The sequence below is a fragment of the Petromyzon marinus genome, chromosome 34, assembly GCF_048934315.1.
Source record: "Petromyzon marinus isolate PM22_M1 ecotype Great Lakes invasive population chromosome 34, UKy_Petmar_22M1.pri1.0, whole genome shotgun sequence".
NCBI classification, from domain to species: Eukaryota; Metazoa; Chordata; class Hyperoartia; order Petromyzontiformes; family Petromyzontidae; genus Petromyzon; species Petromyzon marinus.
In genome coordinates, this window is record NC_133700.1 from 4,780,401 (window position 1) to 4,800,934 (window position 20,534).

General features: G+C 48.1%; 1 protein-coding gene across 1 annotated transcript in view; it reads right to left on the reverse strand.

Annotated features, from left to right (window-relative positions):
* Window positions 1–20,534, reverse strand: part of LOC116948618 (inactive dipeptidyl peptidase 10-like) — a 681,203-nt gene that overhangs the window by 324,529 nt on the left and 336,140 nt on the right. The window contains exon 4 of the mRNA XM_032965456.2: window positions 1,698–1,792. Within this exon, the coding sequence (XP_032821347.1) occupies window positions 1,698–1,792 (95 nt within the window). The remainder of the gene's footprint in view (window positions 1–1,697; window positions 1,793–20,534) is intronic.

The following is a 20,534-nucleotide window of genomic DNA, read 5'->3' on the forward strand; positions in this document are numbered from 1 at the left end:
TCACGTAACGTCAGCGGCATTGTGCGGCAAGGCGTGCAAACTGTAGGCCAGTTTTCACCATCCAGTGTTCTCGTCGACAGAGTCGGGCTTGAATCAACGCTGGCGAACTGTCCTCTTTGGTTCTATTCGGTAAAGTCACGTAGGTAAAAAATAAAACAACAAAAAACACGACGTTTCGGCCACAACACAAGTGGCCTTCATCAGGTGAAGGGACCGTACTGTCGCGAGGACAGCGTATGGATCCCTGCAGACACGAAAGCTTCAAATCTAGAGCTGGCGAACTGCTTTACAAGGCAAGGCTACGTGTTTCAACTATGGGGGGGGGGGGGTCTTAGTTTGACGCACATCATATCGTGATAGATAACTCAAAATAATCGTTGCGGAGAATATGAATAATAATAAACAAGCAGACAATATTTATCCTTCACATGTTATTCTCTCCATGTTCAAATAAATAAAGAGTGCTTCTTACACAACACATCAGCCACACGGCCTTCTGCGCATTAAAACAATCCCGCAGAAAATTGTGCACTTAACAGACGGCCGTGGCGGCTCATTGGACGTGCGGGAAATAATGTTGGGTTTTTTTTTTCTTTTTTCGCGCAGAGAAAGACGGATGATATGTGTAGGAGGCGCGTCTCGTCTACCTATTCGCTTCGCTATTTACGTTCTCCACAACGACGCTAATGACTATCATTGCAGAAGCGACCGTGGCCCTATCGGACTCTGTGGGCCTGTAGGGAGAGGAGAGAACAAAGAGAAACACGTGGTGGAATACAGACATTCAATGTATTGTGTCTTTTGTTTCGTTTTGTTTCCCCGAATTTACCCCCAATTGTGCCATCCGTGGCGATGTCGCCAGACGAAATGTCCATTGAGTCCTCTCATAGAGCAGTGGAAGCCTGCACGTTAAAGAATGTCCTGCGGAAGCGGATATCACAGGGCTACCTCTGAGATCCATTCGAGTGACCTCTGGCTCAACGTGGCGAAATGTTAACTCGCCACGCTGGCGAGATGTTACCTACCTCGCCTGGTAGGCAGGAGGTCGTGGGTTCGATCCCGACTCTGAGCGTCTGTTGTATATCTTGAGTTTGCGTGTTCTCCCAGTGGTCGCATGGATTCTTCTCCGCGTCCTCCGGTTTTACCTCGCCACGTTCATAAACGTGCGTTTAGAGTATTTGGCTGCTATTCATTGCCACAAGTTGAGCCATTTCGTTGAGCGATCAATTGTGGCCAAGTCACTTCTGAAAAAGAGCTACATAGCTCAGTGGGCCTTACTTGGTAAAGTAAAAAAAAAACAGTTTCGTTTAATATTCTTGGTTCTTTCGGTAAAGTCACCACGTAGAAGGGAAACAATACAATAATAAAAATATAAAACAATACAATTCTCACGACGTTTCGACTGCAACACAAGCAATCATCATCATGATGATTGCAAGACAATTCTTGCTGTGGTTTTCACACCTGACGATGACTGCTTGTGTTGCAGTCGAAACGTCGTGAGAATTTGTATTGTTTTATATTTTTATTATTTTATTGTCTCCCTTCTACGTGACTTTACCGAAAGAACCAAGAATATGAATCCATGCAGTCACGAAAGCTTTAAATCAAAATGTAGTTTCGTTTAAGTTTAAGGTAGTTAGCGTCTCGGCACCGTGGGAGGCCCTTGGTAATGTTGAGACGCGGGCGTCACTCACGAGCACGGAGGCGTCGACGAGCAACGAGCTGCTGTTGGCTCCGGGCACCTGGATGACGAGGTGGCCTTGAGCCGTTCTGTACACGAGTTCCTTGTCTGGGGGGTGGGGGGTGGCAAGAGAGACAGAGAGCGGCATCAGAACCCCCACTCACGCACAGCCAGCTTCGCTCTCTCCAACTGCTAACGCACACGTAAACAAACGAAATACATACATTGAGTCTCGTTCACAGTTGTATTTGAATCGCGCTATCGGCGCGAAAATCACGACAGGGACGCGTGTCCAATCAGATCTCTTGCATAATGCAGTGCAACACGCCGCGTTCGAGAACAGCTGCTGGAAGGTGTCATCACGGAAGTGCTGTAGGGGATATCTTCCGTTGCCTCTTAGCCACAAGGAGGGGCACCGAATCTACTACTCACACTACCCGGGGTGTTTGTCACGTGGAAATCAAACGGATATTGGTTTAGTCCGCGTGGAACGCGGCGGTTTAAATGAGAAAAAATATATTTTATATTACGTTGAGTCTAATTCCAGAACCATGATTCATCAAATCACATGGGGGTGTGGGGGGGTTATGTCTGCAAACACTCATTGCATATCACCATCCAATATGTTGCTATACACTTTACCTGTTAAGAGTGTGGATCATTGAAATGCCATAAACACACAAACCTCGTAGTTTCGCACATAAACTAGCCTATAATTCGCAAGTCCAACCGATAACACCCTTTTCACTCGTGCACTTTTGCATTCGCAAGCGGCACACGTTGATTGTCGCAGGATATAACAATGCACCCATTGTCAGTGCAGCGCGAGGCTTTTATAAAGCCGCGGTGGTGACATGTCAGAACGCCCGCATGCAGTTCCATTTATCAACGTTACACAACAAACCTACGACTATTAATTAAAATGGGTCCCCCATCTCCCATCTGCTCGCAACGGGGTTCCTGGCGTTCGTGTGAATTAGATGATGTTCGCCTGGTTTGTTTTGTAATTGTCTTTCGTCGTGTTAAGTATCCCCCATAAATTCAGGGGTATTGAACGCGGCGAACAAAAAAAAACCCAAATATATAAATATATACTGATTTACAACCTTCTGTCTGCAGAGGCACCAGCTGCAATGGCAGTGCTGGTGCCATTTTTCAGTTGGGCAGTCCCTATGGCAATGCTTTAGAACGGCGACTTTTTATTGGCCTGGGGAGGAATGAGTCGAGCTCCCTTTGCGTTTATTTTGGCACTCTGTGGGGGAGGTGGTTTGAAGCGGCCCGGGGTATTCCTGAAACGTGAAGCCGAGGTGGTGAGGCTGAGCGCCCCATATTTCAATTCTGTTTAAATTCCATTCCAAATTAATTAAAATTGAAATACAACTTCAGAACATTTCTTATATTATTTACGTTTTACTTTTGTTAAATACATGTATATATTTTGCTTTTTTTCTTTAAATGTAAATGCATTTATTTTCACAATGTGACGTGAAAATGAACAGGATTTTGACGCGATATAAAATTACGCTATATAAAACGAAATGACTATTATTTAATTTAATTGCATTTTATAAAGGACATTTTTTTTTAGGTTGGGTACCACCGCAATGGCCCCAAGGAGCCACTGCCACCACTTGTGCCTCGCTGGCCCTCTATCTCTCACTCCTCTCTCTCTCTCTCACTCCCTCCTCTCTCTCTCATTCCCTCCTCTCTCTCACTCCCTCCTCCTCTCTCTCACTCCCTCCTCTCTCTCTCACTCCTCTCTCACTCCTCTCTCTCTCACTCCCTCCTCCTCTCTCTCACTCCCTCCTATCTATCTCACTCCCTCCTCTCTCTCTCTCACTCCCTCCTCTCTCTCACTCCCGACCACCCCACGTCAGTCCGTCACGCTGGACATCTCGCTCCATCTTCGAGTCTGCCCGCCCGTTCTGTCATCGCGCACGATGCTCAGTGGGGGGGGGGGGTACTGACCGCCTGCCTCTCGCCTCTCTCAATCTCACGTCCTACTTCAATCCTCGCCCCCCAGCGCAGGGTCCATGCCGCATTTCTCTCCGTCATAATTCAGCACCCCCCCCACCCCCCCCCCCAACTTACAACGCTTTTGTCAACACACTGCTACATGAAAGCCCCCCCCTCCCTCCCGCCCCCACGGCGGCCTATCGGTCATTTTGGAGGTCGTTTGACCATACTTCACCAAGCTGACCTCAGCGCAGGTGGACGAAGAGGTGGGTTAAGATATCACTCGCCTGCTGATGTTAGCCGTGGCCGGCAAGCGAACTCAGGTCGCCGGGGTTCAATGTACCATGAGCGCCGTATAATACATTTACTTGTAATGCTCTTATAACTGCTTATGTTTTGTCCCCTTAAATGTGTTTCGTATGCGTTACTTATTTATGCATTCATACGTTTTAGTCGCGTAAATTATTTTCTAATGCGCTTATGTTTGTAATGTATTATATTTTAATGGGCATGCCGTTTTAGTATGCATTATATATTAAATGTCATCAATTATTGATTGGCCACATGCTCTGCTGTGCCCTCACTCATTTGCGCATTTTATCCGAGCGCGGTCGTAACATGTGCGGCTATCAGTTGAGATCCACCCATCGTGAAATCCACACGAGCATTCATTCATATAGCTACCCAGGCATCCATCCCGTCGATGCATATATTCTGTTTCACAATCATCAATCACACACCATACGCGTCTGTTGCAATGTTCATCAATCCATCCTTACGCCAGCGCACACATTCATCCATTGGCGTTTGGTGCCCTCGTCCATCAATTACAGAAGGATATATCAATCCATCCATCCACACGCAAACACGCATGCCCACACATTCATCTATAAAATAGCAAACGTAATATTATTTACATACCTGGGTAGATCTCACTAACTTCGCTAAACCCACACGTGGAGTTTCTCCGGGTGCTCCTGTTTCTTCCCACATGTAACCAACCATTAATTGGCTAAATAACACGTGAATATATACAGAGGACCGCAGAGCTTTGAGTGGCTGCTTCTGTCTTCCCGCTCCGCTGTGGTTCCTACCCCTGGCGCCTGGAAGTCGCCGTCTCTCTCTCTCGCTCGCTGAGAGCGACGAGCGACTACCGTGCGGTGGAGGTGCGTTACAAGTTGACACTATCCTTACTATTACTTCGGCTTTGTTTCAGCAGGCTCGGTGTAGGTATGCAAAGTATGTGGGTATTAGTGTCGATGAGTGCGTGGGTGTCAGGGCAGGTATGTGCTGTGAAATGCTTTTGTTTCCCAAAAGACCCTGAGAGCTATGCCGGTGGGAGTTTCGGGCTCCTGGCAGGTTTACCCGTGCCGGATTTGTTTCGGGAGATAGGCCAGACGAGAGCCAGCACACTGGCCCCTCCAGGCTGGGGATTGGGCGTGGCGCTAACAAAGCCAGCCCGTAAAAAAAAAAGCTCAATGTGACAGAAACTACAACTCAACTATGTGACGTGTGTGTGGGTATCAGACTAGGTGTGTGAGTGTGTGAATATTGGTGTAGATTTAACACGTAGGCTTTCGCGCCCAATAACATACATAATACATGCTCTTTTGGGGGGTTAAATACTCCCAAATACAACTGTCAGCAGTGGCAGAACACGCGTGCCAACAAGGACACTCAATTGATTTTGATAATGTTGAAGTTCTGTGCAAAACTAGTCACTACTGGCCAAGACGAATTAGATAATCTACAGAAAATTAGAGAAATACAAATAATTGTAACCGTTCGGATAGCTACAGGCTTACTACTGCTTGGAAACTAATAATCAATAATACATAGTTTAAATGCATGTATATACAGGTCACCATACTCCAATAGGGATTACCGTTGTTACGGCTATTTTAGTACACACAATCGAGAGGAAGTGGACTCCCATAATATGCATGCATAATGTACGTTGATTACCGTATAAATATGCAATCATTAATCAATACATCAACGCCACGATGTAAGGAACGAAACAGGTGGACTTCTCCACAAATCTGGCTGTCGCCTGATGAAGCTAGTTGTAATTACTGGCGAAACGTCGTACTCAGATTGTAAATGTTGTGTATTGGCTCTCCAACACACCGGGTGTGCTGTACTCGTGACGAATTGGCCACGTTCTGTTTACGTGGCTGTGTCGGGTGGTGGCGGGTTTAACGACATATTTTATATATTTACGCGATCTAAAACCCCCAAAAACAAACTGTGTGATGATTGGTGTAGACGTATGTGTACATTAAAGTGGGTGTGCGTGAGTACCAGTGTAGTAGGGGCGTGCGTGCACGTGCGCGAGTGGGTCGGCTGTGGTGGCGGTCGCTGAGCACGAGGCTGATTTCGCACTTTTCTAACCGGCGCTGGAAGGAAAAAAAATGTTTAACCTTGCACTCTCGTCCGATGCGGCTGATGCACTCATCATATCCCCCCAGCCGCCCACCAGGCCCCCACCTGAGTGTCATGACCCTGATCAGGAATCTGACTCGCTTCACGACACACGTGCCGCTCATGTAACGCCGCTTAGCAATGCTGCCGAGGCCCGCGTTCACTGAACGCGCACGCTGGGGGTTACCAACCCCCCTCCCGCCGTTGTCCCAGAGCTCCTCACGCAATTTGTGGGGGGGGGGGGGGGGGTTTCGAGCCGCGTTCGTAAAAAAAAATCGATTTCTTTTTTTTTGTCGTTTTGTTTTTTGCCGATCGGTAAAAAGCAAAAGTCCGTTCTGTGTTTGTAGACTTCAGTTTGATCGTCCACTTCGGCTTAGTTCGGGGCCATTATAAAATCGAGGTCCCATCCACGTGTGGCACTCCCCACTATGCGCTGTTAGTGGAGAAGACCACTAGATTGAAAATTATTTTTTTTAGAACTAAATTTTTTGTGTTTAGTTTGCTGTCCTTCCTTGAGTGGGTATCATAGTGGACGTGTAGAATCACACGGAAGTGTATACAATTGTGTATACGGCCCTCGGGTTTGTTCGTATCTCTGAAAGTTCGTAATTCGAATATTCGTAAGTAGAGGAGTCCATGTACACCTGAGTCCAGTCCATCACCAAATGCACCGTGCTATGGAACGACGCTGCTTGATAGTCTAAACTGGCTCAGACTCGAGGATGGATCCCAAAGCAACTGCCGGTAACTGGTTTTGAAGGGGTCATGAGGTCGAGGGTTTGAACTCGCAACCTTCCAATCGCAAGCCGCTCGGTAGACCGCTGAGCCACCTGGCCGGATCGACGTCAGGGAGGGCACCTTTTGCTGGCCCTTGCCGTAGCGGTGTTCGTTGGATGCCAGTCAAGCAAATATTATACATTTTCGACCGCTGGCATTTCTGCCAATTTAATTTAAGAGTGCGCGCAAAGAAACACCGAGCGACCAGTAATTACATCGTAGAGACAGACAGAGGGACACGTGGATTAGATCCGGCAACGCTTGTGGCCACCGTCACGATCTCGAGAGTAATTCTCGCTTACAGGTAGCCGTCGTCCCTTAATTGCAAGGCGTTACGCCTGCAAGGGGTTGCTGTGACACGGAAGCACGCTCATGTACGCCCACGCCGTCTATCCATATCGATGTGACGGGGCACTATGTACACATCCGTGTGAGGTGTGCACACGCATTATTCGTGTACACAGCCGTGGTGGGGTGTCACTACTGGCACGGACTCGAGTCTAATGGAGTCCCCTAAGCTTTCTTTTTTGTTGTTTGCGGGAACTCATCTCTTCACCGAGAGCTCCCTAATTAAAATACCAGACGCAACGTTCCAGTTGCCACGAAGGGCTGCGTGAGCAGTTTGCTTCAGAAGTGGGACCCACGTACATTTTTGTTTCAAGACTTAAACAAAATTGGATCACGTGGAATGATCAGATTGGCCGTGCAAGCTTTGAAATGCGACGTTAGCAAGAGCGAGCGATAATCTAACCCGGCGGGCACGTGGCGATTTGTGCCTCTCGACATTCTATGAATTTGTCGTGATTTAAAAATGGCGATTTGATCGAAGAGCCGATTGGGTTTGACCCTTTCCCCACCAGTGAAACCAATTAAATTGCACACCATGCTTTTTAAGGCATCAAACAAAACAACCCACCATAGCCTCGTCAATACTTGTGCGACGTTGAATCTTTACGGCCCTTCTAGAACATCATTAGAACCTGCTACCTAAGTCGACATCATCATCATCACCATCACGTGTATGAGATGTGGCTCCTTGTGTGATAGCCCCCGAACATGCACTCATCACATTGGAGAACTCCGCTTTTCTGTGGTCATGTTGGGGACCAATATTGTGGATCCGATTACTCGTGATGTTATCCGCAAATTGCCTCCGCTTATCAACGGGAAAATAATCTTGGACAATTACGGATAATAGGAGGTTTTTTTTTATGGACTCCACAGTTCCCACGGACATATAGCGTCACGGGTGATAGGATCGTGGATAAAAGGAGTTCTGTACATACATAATCATTGCATGGACTCTAGCCAATAAAAAAAATCATTGGTAGCATCCCTAACTCACTTTACTTTGAGTGATATCCACTGCAACATCCTAATAGGTCGAGCTTTCCCGTCAAAGATCATTAAGGCTCAGTTAGGATTTCCTCGTTATCCTCGTCGCAACCATGATCGATCCACTGCTGGATTAAGTCCTTCCAAAGACCATCGGATGAACTGCGGAAACAAAGTATAACTTAATAAAGAAAGTAGAAAATCGCGGCTCAAGATAAAAACGAGCCAAATAAATGGGCTGTCCTTGGTAAACACAAATATATAATTGCGCCACGCAGAGGTTTTTTCGTTTTCCTTGAGTCTGGAAACATCGCGCTGGGCAAGTGGCCAGGCGTGTCGCGGTGAATCACGGCGCGAATTCATCCCAACACCGGGCGGCACATGCTTTCGGTGCACTTAATGTCCTCATCTGTTTCCTCGCACCCGGCCATGCAAAGCGGGCCAAGGGGCCACAAATAAAAAAAAAACATAAAACCTCAACGGAAAAAAACCCCGCAAAACACTCAGAGGGGGGCGGGGGGGGGGGAAAGACTTTGTTTAAAAATAATACGCTGCGAATTTAATAAATGCTTGACCTGTTGAGATCCCGGTGAAAAATGTATTTTTTTTTCGAGGGTGTGTGTGGGGGGGCATTATAAACGGCCGCCGGAGAGCGAGAGAGCCCCCCCCCCCCCCCCCCACCACCTTCTCCACCGCTCGCATTATGACAAATCCCCGCGATGTAATGCTCCGGCGATATTTCAAACGGCATTACGGCGCGAGCGATCGGATCGCGGACGGCCTCCGCCCGGCACTCTTCCCTCCTCCTCCTCCTCCTCGCGCCTCGCATCGCGGGCGCAGGAATAACAATTAGCGGGCGATGATGCACTGCACGACGTGCCGAGCCGCATTCGTCACGCGGACTGCGTGGGGGGCGGGGTGCGAGGTAACCCGATTGCCGCTCGGCCCCCCCCCCACCCCACCACCACCACCTCCCCGGGCGCTCTCCCCGCAGCAGACGGAGCCTCTCTTCGCTATCCGTCACGCAAGTTGCGTTTCGTTGCGGTGCGAGCGAGTGGCTATCGGGGGTGGTGGTGGTGGTGGGGGGATGGGGGGGGTGAATGCACAACAGCGGCGCTTGCCTTTAATTACCTGCGTGCAAAATGTGCACGCGCGCAGGGACCCCGATGCTAATTTTAGGAACTTGTGCATCAAGCGCTCGAGTCCCTTCCTGTGCGTATCTCTCTCTCTCTCTCTTGACGTGTTTCTCTGTCCCTGTTTGTCAAGGTGTGTGTCTTGTTTCCATCTGTCTCGAGGGCTCCGACTTGGCCCGTCCACTCAGGGACCCACTACGTTCTGAGATGGCGATGAATAGTTAAATGAATGTGGCGGCTGCGTGTATATGCATGGATGGACGTCAGTGTGGATGGGTGTGTGTGTGAGCATAGGTCTGGCTGAATGAACTCGAATGGATGCCCAGATGAGCATGGGTCTAAATTCCACACGCGCATGGCATGGGTCTTCTTTTATTGTTACAAATGCCGATCTGGAGAGATGAAAGGCTGCATTGTTGAACTCATAATTGAACTCGTTAAGATTTTGATTGCTAGTCAATCACTATCTACATTGTCTCCTTTTCAGATATGAAGGATTGCGAATATTTGTGTGGATGGCATTTACACGTGCGTACGTTCGTGTGTATACCCTGTGAGAGTGGTGGCAGTGATTAGCGCACTGCGCTACGAATGAGAATATTATCTACCATAATCACCCAGAAATGTCTGTCCGTCCCGCGCGTGACGTCACTCCACATGAGGCCCACCCTCCTCATTAATATTCATGAGTGGGTGGATTTTTACACGAACGCAGAGGAAGGTCGAGCTGAATTAAATAATTTATTACGCAAAGTCGCTTCAAAAATGACGACGTTTCTTTACAGAAAGTGACGGTAAAAAATAAATCTACGCAGCACAGTGCTACATCCGTGCGTGACGTCACTGCAAAAGAGGCCCCGCCCCCTTCATTAATATTCATGACCGCGTGGAAATTTACATGAACGCACAAGGTCGCGCACTCCACATGGTACACCCCTCCCCTCATTAATAATCATGAGCGGGTGACGTAACTCCAGATGACAGCACCCCTTCACAATAACCATGAGGGGGTTGACGTCACTCCACATGCCGCACCCCTCCCCAATAACCATTAGCGGGTGACGTCACTACACATGGGGCAACCCCCCCCCCCCCCCCCCATCATTAATAATCACGAGCTGAACAATTTTTCTATTGAACATTTAAGATGTACTGCAATATACACCCGTCCTTGGACGGGAAAAAAAGCTAGTTAGTTTATACTGGAGGAATCCGATTTAGCTATAAAGCTCTTTTTCACATATATCCAGCAGTTTGACAGACGTCCAGCCTGTCTAGCCGAGTTTAATATCCAGCCACGGCTAACCTTAGTGGCAGGTGGCATCAGAACCGATGCTGTGCCTCCTCTGAAGACGACTCGGCCTCGAATGAAGGAAGCGGCGCTTATTTTGTGGACACCGTGGGTATAATGACATCGCAGTAAATGACAAGGAAGACCTGCTGGAATTCCAATGGCGAAGCTTCGGCGAAACAAACGGCCCGAGCGCGCTACCCGCTGGGCGATTGCCACCACCCTGACAAGGGAGCGGCTGTCAAGGAACAGGAACAGGACAGCCAGCAAATTGCAACAACAACAAAAAAACCCCCAACAACACCGGCTCAGAACACCGACACCAAGAATTGGCCCCACCGGTATAATGATCTGCGTCCTCCTAATGCGATGTACACCGCGTTCACCAATGACGCAGGAGCACAATAGCGACAGCAGCGGCCACCCGCGCTCAAAGAATCGCCGGCGACACTGACGCGAGCGCTCGTAAAGAGACGAAAAGTTAGGGGGGGGGGGGAGGGCGAATTGGGTGGGCGAGCGAGGCTTTAATGGGCTGGCGACGAGCCTAGCAACTCGAGGTGCATTTGAAAGCCGTAAAATTGTTCGTGCCGAGGTAGCGGCGGCAGGGAGCATGCGGCACGGCTAACGGCGTGACCACATCGGCAACGGGACGAGGGGTGAGCCCGAAGTGCGCTGCGTGTGGCTTCGAAATTGCGAGCAAATAATTGCATTAGCGATCATAATCAGGATGCTGACACATGGGCGTAATGGGTGGCGCGCGAGGCTCGCAATCCGGAGGTCGCGGGTTCAATTCGATCTCACCGGCGTGACAGCTGGAACGATGGGTTCGCTTTAAATTTGAACCCACGATCTTCAGCGGTGCTGGCTCTGTGCTCTGGCAAATGTGGACGGTCGGCGCACCGAGCGCATAACGAGGTGGCGAGGAGATGACAGTACAGCAAATGGGTCCGTTAGTTATTTCCTGCCTCTATCTCTCTTTCGCTCTCTTGCGTATGGCAAGTCTGTGCAAATCACACGTCCAAGTTTTAAGTCTGTGCGCCGTGCGATAGCTTCGGGAGTTGCTCGACTAACACCGCTCAGTCGGGCCGGAGAGGGGGCGTAGGATGAGGTCCATTGTCTGGTTCGGGTGGCCGCAGTCACCCCGTGGGTCATCTTTAACTCTCCACTTGTGGAGGAGCTGTGGGCGCAGCGGCCAGTTGCTGTTCTGAAGCGGTTGATGGAGCAACCGTAGTTTTATTGGCAGATCAACGCCGTGCGGAGCAATCGTGGTGGTCGTCGATGAGGGCTCGTGTTTGGAACCTGCTCATTCCCCTGTGAACCCTTTGAGGGTTATCCCCGTCGCGCACAGTTTCCCCAACACGGACCAACGTGCATGCTCGTCACGCGCAAAAATCCCAATTGCAAAACTCTCCTCGAAAAAGAGTCTGAATTTACAATTGCAACTTACCCGAGCGATAATCGCGATCAAAACGTTTGCACTAATGGTCTTGACGACACAAGCTTGCCCACATATTATCTGGTGATGTTGGGTTGGCAGTGGTGCACAAGACTACCCACGCTCGTCAACAACAACACAGCCTTAAAATATGTAGATATGAATTGGCGACGTTTCGGGCAATGACCCTTCTTCGCGGCACAAAATTGCCCAGATCATTACGTGGTGTCGCCCAAAAATCTCTTACGGATCGTAATATTGGCTGTAACAAACACCACTCCGTGCTAATTTAAACAAGTCATCACACTAACCAGTGTGACGGTGACAGCCAGGTCACTAATGAATGCATAAAGGCAAAGTATATTTTATGTTTCACTAAATTTGTCTGAAACCAGTTCTGAAGGCTGAGGCGTGTAATTATGTCGTCGCATGGAGTGAACCAATATTTACAGACTACAACAGAGCAGCATCTGGAGTTGAGGAAGTGAGGTTTAGTGAAGTGATTGATTCTCATCTACCGGAGCCATTCCTCGAGATGAAGATGCAATTCTTGTGTTGCCAGCCGTCCCGGATTTCCCAAGATCGTCCCGTCTGTGCGATCAAATCTGTCCTGGGAAATTTGCAAGTCTTCCCAGGTGATTTACGGTCCCAATTTGTTTCCATTTGCGTAATATTGCACCGCACAAGACAATAAAATTACGTGTCGTTCTGCACTCTTCTAGCATTGTGAGATATAATCATTTCAACTCGTAACGTGCTGCAGAGTACTCGCCGGTTCTCAAGACAGAGAACGGCTCGGAAAAGCGTGAGGAACCACGGACAAGCGAGGAGGCAACAACGATGTATACACAAACAACAAAAAAACGCTTACCGTCGAAATATACCAGCAAAAAAAAAAGAAGGGCACGAAAGAAATGGCAGCACCGGTTGGCATATTTTGCGGTTAACCACAGCGCGTGTCAGCGGTTAAATCACGGCGCGTGGCAGCGCGTAAAGCTAGATAAGTGGCCTTTATCTCCGCAACAAAATAATGACGGCGGTCTTGCAGCTCTGCCAGGGATCTGTTATGGGAAGAGGCCATGACATTGCCCATTGATAATATGAAACAAATGCATTTTGCGAGCCAACTTTTTTTTACAGGCAAAAATAAAGAAATGAGGACATGCATGCATGAACACGGCAACCAACTCGCTGTCTTCTCAAACAATAATTAACGCTATTATCAATTGTAAACAGTTTATAATAAATTATAACTAGAATTCAGATATCCAGGAGTTGGTCAGAATGGCTATTGGTTCCACAAGTATACGCCCATAATATCTTGGTCATTTGAAAGTATTTTAAAAAATGCTAATACCAAAGAGGCGGAGAGAGGAGTGGTGCAGTGGTTAGCGCACTGCACTACGAACCCGGCCACCTGAGCTTGGCTACCCAGCCACGGCTAACGTCCGTTCGCAGATATCCGAACCTATTTTGGGCCTCTTATCTTATATAGATTTAAATAGCGCCTCAGCTTAAAGGCGCTGTCCAATAACTAAAATTGACATTAGATGTTAGTTGTTAAAATAAAGAGTGGGGTTATTAAACGTGATGGTGTAGCTCTGGTAACAGTAAGGAGCACAAGAAACCAACACAGCTGAGAAACTTGGTTTAAGGTTCGTAGTATCGCTGATATAACCAGGGAGATTTAATACAAGTGCATTGAGACACGATGCACTACTTCATTTGCAAGATCGACCTGGTTTACATGAAGCTATGTAGAATACAACACCTGGTTTACATGAAGCCATGTAGAATACAACACCTGGTTTACATGAAGCCATGTGGAATACAACACCTGGTTTACATGAAGCCATGTAGAATACAACACCTGGTTTACATGAAGCCATGTAGAATACAACACCTGGTTTACATGAAGCCATGTAGAATACAACACCTGGTTTACATGAAGCCATGTAGAATACAACACCTGGTTTACATGAAGACATGTAGAATACAACACCTGGTTTACATGAAGCCATGTAGAATACAACACCTGGTTTACATGAAGCCATGTAGAATACAACACCTGGTTTACATGAAGACATGTAGAATACAACACTTGGTTTACATGAAGCCATGTAGAATACAACACTTGGTTTACATGAAGCCATGTAGAATACAACACCTGGTTTACATGAAGCCATGTAGAATACAACACCTGGTTTACATGAAGCCATGTAGAATACAACACCTGGTTTACATGAAGTCATGTAGAATGCAACGGCATATTTTAAAACTGTATGCGGCACATCCGTGGCTCTCTGCATCTCGTAAATAAACAAATAACTTATTAAAATGTTTATTCCTGGCAACGAAAATTTAACAGCGCTTTGGCCGCATTATTTCGAAAAACGAACGTCCAATGCAAAGACCAATAACGGGAGCCAAAATATTCCTGAGAAAGGCGACCCGCGTGTTATTGGCAGGATCTTTAGGAAATTGGAGTTCCCCCATTGATTTCTACTCAAAGGATAATGTCTGTTCATGACGTCATCGCCCCGAAGTCCACACCCTTGGCTTCCACGCGGTGACATGACCCGCCGGGGGCTGAGGCGTGATGCCTCGATGACGTCATCGCGCTGAAAGCCGACTTCCTCGCAAAAAATGCGCGGGGTCATTAACATTAAAGTGCAGCGAAGTGTCTTCTTGGTTCTTTCGGTAAAGTCACGTATTGTTTCCCTTCTACGTGACTTTACCGAAAGTTCCAAGGAGATGAATCCCTGCAGTCGCGAAAGCTTTAAATCGAAATTGCAGCGAAGTGAATGAGGGGAATTTAACTCGGAATGTTTAAATGTATGAGGGAATGGAGTGTAACAGTTTGAAAGCACTCATGCATTTACTCTGTGTCTGTGACATGGGGTCACAATAACTCGTCGAGACAATACGAATAGAACGTTTTGTTAATCTCCATATATATACAAGGCAAAGTTGTGATTATATGTGTCTGTTCAAAATGTTTAGCGTACTTCCCGACATGCAACAAACTTGAAATTTGCCATGTGGGTACTTTCCAGACTGTACACTATGCAAAAATTATTCAAACAAATACACTTTTTGTACGGCAAGTGAGCTGTGACGTCAAATCCGTCACGTGACCCTTGCATGTGGAAGCGTAACGCATTGTAGTGTAGTGGTTAGCGCGCTGCGCTACGAACCCGGCGACCCGAGTTCGATTCCCGCTCACGGCCACCACCGGTGACGATTATTTTATCCGGCCCTGGGCCTCCCCTAGGTCGACTCAGCCTCAAACGAGTAACTGCTGTGGTGTGTGAACATCGCGACTGGGGAGACAAAGGCGGCCGGGCGTGGTGGATCCAAGTCCCGGGCGAAGCCGGGTAGTACAGCTAGTACTGTATTAAGAATGAACCCGAACGAAATCCGTGAAGAATTGGTCAAAGTACTCCCTAAAACCTCACGATAAGGGCCGTAGTTTTGGACGAGCGTTGTCGACCAAGGCGATGACGTCACACGGCAAGCGCCACGTGACACCGCCTCGTCTTGCAAACGCTTCGTTATTATTATAACAATTGGGGATTTAAACAACAACAAACCGCACGTGGCAGACACGGCTGCAGGATCTAACGAGGGGGCGCACGAACGTTCTTCGTTAATCAAAAGCGGCACAATTAGCAAATTCAGTGGAGTTGATGGTTCTCAGTCTGATCACAAATTACTGCACAAAACGAGCCACTTAGAATGCATTTCTAATGTTCAATTAAGCAGCCTCCCCCCTCCCCCCGAGAGGGCTGTCCCCACGTACGAAGAGCGAGTTGAGAGAGGCAAAGCTTCCCACAACTCGAGAGCGCAAAGACGCAAGGGGTCATCCATTGAGTGGGTACGCACAAATATGTCAAAAAACTTGACCCCTCCACCCCCTCCCTGTACGCACGCGAACGTTTTACACCCCCCCCAGCTGAGTACGTACGCCTGACGCACCCCCCCCCCCCCCCGAATCATATAGAACGACCGATATTTAATCCACGCAGGAACGATCATGGGTTAATAACATTAACGTGTTTAAGCAAACAGATAGTCCACCGCCGGACTGGCTAACTCATTTGAAGGCCAATGTAGACAAATTATTATCGAGGCTTCACCCCCCCCCCCCCGTTTCCTATGCGAACATTGTCAGTAGACCCCCCATACGCACGCGTACGCATTTGGGTTAACCCCCCCCTCCACCCTCCATGCGTACGTACTGAATGGATGGCCCCAAACACGTCGTGTTGAGAGAGGGGAGACGCTGAGGGTGACACGCGGAGGGTGACACGCGGTGGGTGACACGTGGTGGGTGACGCGCGGTGGGTGACACGTGGTGGGTGACGCGCGGTGGGTGACACGTGGTGGGTGACACGTGGTGGGTGACGCGCGGTTGGTGACACGCGGTGGGTGACACGCGGTGGGTGACACGCGGTGGGTGACACGTGGTGGGTGACGCACGGTGGGTGACGCGCGGTGGGTGACGCGCGGTTGGTGACACGCGGAGGGTGACACGTGGTGGGTGACACGCGGTGGGTGACACGCGGAGGGTGACACGTGGTGAGTGACACGTGGTGAGTGACACGTGGTGAGTGACACGCGCTGGCTCTTCCCATGTGTTGGGATGCACTCGGTTTTGATTTTATTTTTTTAATGCTCACAGTTTCTTATTTTTATTTTCACTCGTGTAGTTTCTAGATGTTTGTAGATCGGCGTTGTTGTGCTTTGACTGCAACCTTGCTTATTGGTGTAGCTTCGCCCCGGGAATTATTGTGGTCTCATGTAAAATGCTTTGAGAAGGTAATTATCATGATAAGCCGCGATATAAATAAAGTTTGATTCGATTTTTAGAGACCTTTTGAATTTGGCTGTTTTCCAAGTTATAGTTCAGTTGTTGCTGTTCGCATCACGCCACAAGATTAACACATTTCCATTGAGAACTGCACAGCTAGCTAGCGGTGCATCACCTTGTGTTCGAGAACGGCCCACAGCAGACGACATCACGGAAGATGACTTTTCGATGACCGACGATGACGTTCAATATACGACAAACGCCAGAAGCCCCACAGAAGTTTGGAATGCCAATCGCCGACACAAGACCAAGAATAAAGTTGAGCTCGTTTGAGATTGGGCACGGAGTTGAGGTGACCGGGGTGGCTCAGAGGTCAGAGCACTGAGCAGGCGCCGCTGAGCTCATGAGATCGGATCCAGATTTCAGTCGTCTGTGACTAAAGCGGATGCTCAATTATAGTGGGTTGAACCGAGGCATCGTTGACCATGCGGATATCATCAGCAAAGTCTCTCTGTCATCGCCGACCACGCTGATCATCTTCCTGCCACGCTGGTCACAGGCTCTGCTCAACAGGTTCCCTATCGGCCAGGGTTCGCGTGCAGCCGACCTCCACGCCTGGGACTAAGACAACCACCACCTGCACGAGTGGGCTCCTGGCCAGATTCGACGGTGGTCTCGGAGCCCTCCCTCTGCACCGATGGTGAAGCGGCGGCTGTCCGCCTGGCCCCGGCAAGACGAGCGTGCGATGATGACAACAACTTTATTCTTCTTTAATTCCAAGTCTGAGAATGTTAAATATTAGCGAGACCACCCTAGCTGCGGTTGTGGGGAAACACACACCTCCCCTCGCCCCCGAGTGCCTGAATATAAAATATCGCTTGAAGCGAATCTCAGAAGTAGTTCTGCGACTTCCCCTTCTGCGGGCGGTTGTCTCACGCGTAGTGTCGCACTGGCGTTAACGAGAGGAGACACTTCGCGTGGTGACGCGACGCCGATGGCACAAAGAGGAATAGCGATAGCGATAGGGAAAAAAAAACCAACAACACAAAATCTACAGAGGAGAGAGAGAGAGTTCAACTTTTCTGCGATAACGCAAACCTTGACGACAAACACATTACGGCTGCTCTCTATTTCAAAGTCAAACTGCAAAAAAAAAATACAAAAACATCCTTGCTCAGTAAAACCAAATCAACAAAAAATAAACATGGCTTCATCTTGGCAGGGGGGCTACTCCTGAGGTTCTTATTGAGGAACGGCGGCGCTACCCGCCCATCGCCATTCCTCGCCTCGCTCCTGTTAACGCCACGCCGGACCCATTACGGATGAATTTAGTGCCGCATTAGTTGCGTGAACTACAGCGCGGCACGCCGAAGCCAAACCAATTACCATTATTGACCCGCAGGTGTGCGACGGGTGTGCGATTGGACATCTGTGAGCGACGCGGTGGCACCGGGAAGTTAGTTTCATCATCATCATCATCATCGGGCAGCAGCAGCAGCTATCAGTTATCCACTGCTGGATGAAGTTCTCACCAACCCGTGGCCACCTCACGCCGACTGTCCCCACGATGGCGATGCACGGTCCATGCGACTCTTGCACGTGAGTCGATTTTGTTTGAATCATTTGTGCGGTGGATAAATTCCCGGGGGTGTGTTCCCTCCCTTGGCTGCAGCCATGTCGGATAGACGTCTTGAAGGATGACCGTTAGGAAAAGTAAGTGGGGCTTAGGCAGGGAAGTCGGGATTGCCTCCACAATAGATATCGATTACGATAGTTTCCACTTAACAATCTACAGGTAAAGTAGCTGTAAGTCTATTTAATTAAATTGCTTGCTCAGAGACCTTGGCCGTTTTTGTTTTCCTTCAATTTACAATACGCGCAACTCTCCCGGCCTGAATTATGTGTGGATGGGGAAAAGGCAAAATTAAATCTTCTCTGCGTAATTTGGCTCTTTTTTCTTGTAAAACATTGGCAACGATCATAGGCATAATTTTAATGTAACTGATCCAGGCTGTTATACGCGAACAAAATAACGGCAAGATATATTTTAAATAAAAGCAGCAATACATGCTGCTGTACGTCTGACTTATAACGAATTGATCACAGAGCATGAACACGCTGGGTGACTGGCATCATTTAGAGAGAATGATGGAGGGCGTGCCATGATTCTTTGAGTGTTGTTAAAACAGCTTTGTGAAATTGCGCACTCGCAGAAGGAAATGCGAATGATCAGATGTTTAAAGAAATTGAGACATTGTCAGCTTATTTTTTTTACTTGTATTCTCCACAATGATGCTAATGATCATTTTGTGTCGTGTATTCTACAGTTTGGCATCAAACTCGGACCCATGTCTAACAACAAGAGGGTCCATGCCTATATTAATTTTAAAAAACACAATTTATAATGCACGCTAATTTTTTTTCCGCAAATCGGATACGAGGTTCAGTCGAGAACCCGGACGAGTGGAGCCAGAGCCCAAAGTCCTTTATACGCTAGGCTGAACGGGTGAGGGCCTGGGTGAGTGAGGGCCTGGGCGAATAAGGACATGAATGGGTGAGGGCCTGAACGGGTGCGTGCCTGAACAGGTGACGGCATGAACGGGTGAGGGTATGAACCAGGTGAGAGTCTTGAGCTGTCAAACGCCTGGCAGTTCACGAGCATTGGTTCAAGCAATCCTGACTCTGCTGATGAGATGCTGATGAGCTACTGAGTGTCAACACCGGTCCAGAGCATGCTCGTGTGGAACTAATGCTGCTAACATTGTACAGTCTCAGAAGGTCACGTGGCTGGTGGGATTAAATATGTTCACGTGGAGGGAAATATATATGTGAAGGGGGGGGGGGGGGGTTGTCCACTTATTTATAAAATTAAAGTGATACCAAACATTTTCCTGCAGTGTGATCTTCTGGATGTTGTGATGTCATGCTGAGGGGGTCCCAAAAGGGCGGTTCTCCGATGTCACACAACACGAGGCAGATCCCATTTCAAAATAAAATCAAAAATGGACAAAACAATTATATTTTCCACGCTCTTTATCAATCAGCTTCTGGGTGAAGGCCCTCCCACACCATGTTAATCGTGGGGGTTGTTTGGTCACACTTCACCACACTGAAGGTGGGGAGGAAGGGGGCAGGAGCGCATCCGAAATCACTCGGCATTGATCAAGGCCGTAATTATAATATATATTGCTCAAAATGTCCCCCCCCAATATATTGCTATAAAAAATGCTATGCTATGTAAATAAAAACAACAATTTTCTAAGCCTTGGCCACAATATCTGTACTTGTCTTAAAATAAATCAATGCATAGATTTCTGTTTATATGAGTGTGGTTATGGTAGTACTTTATTAATTCCTAATCTCTGACATTACATACAATGAAACAAGAAATGGTAAAAAAGTAAAAACAGAGCAATGTAATACAATACACTATTAGACAATGTAAAAAAAATAAGAAAAAGTCTATCCCATGTGTTCGTGAATTTTTTTTATATTTCAGGCAGGAAATTAGTTTTCAAATTTAGACATTTTTCTGGGTTGGGACCCCCAGGCACCCTGGAAGATTTGGTCCCCCCCAATGTTGACTCCATGGCTACGGCCTTGCCACTGATGTTAGCCGTAGCCGAGAATAGTAACTATAGTCCCTGGTATCATAGCTCACAACTAACCACCGCAACAACCGTTTA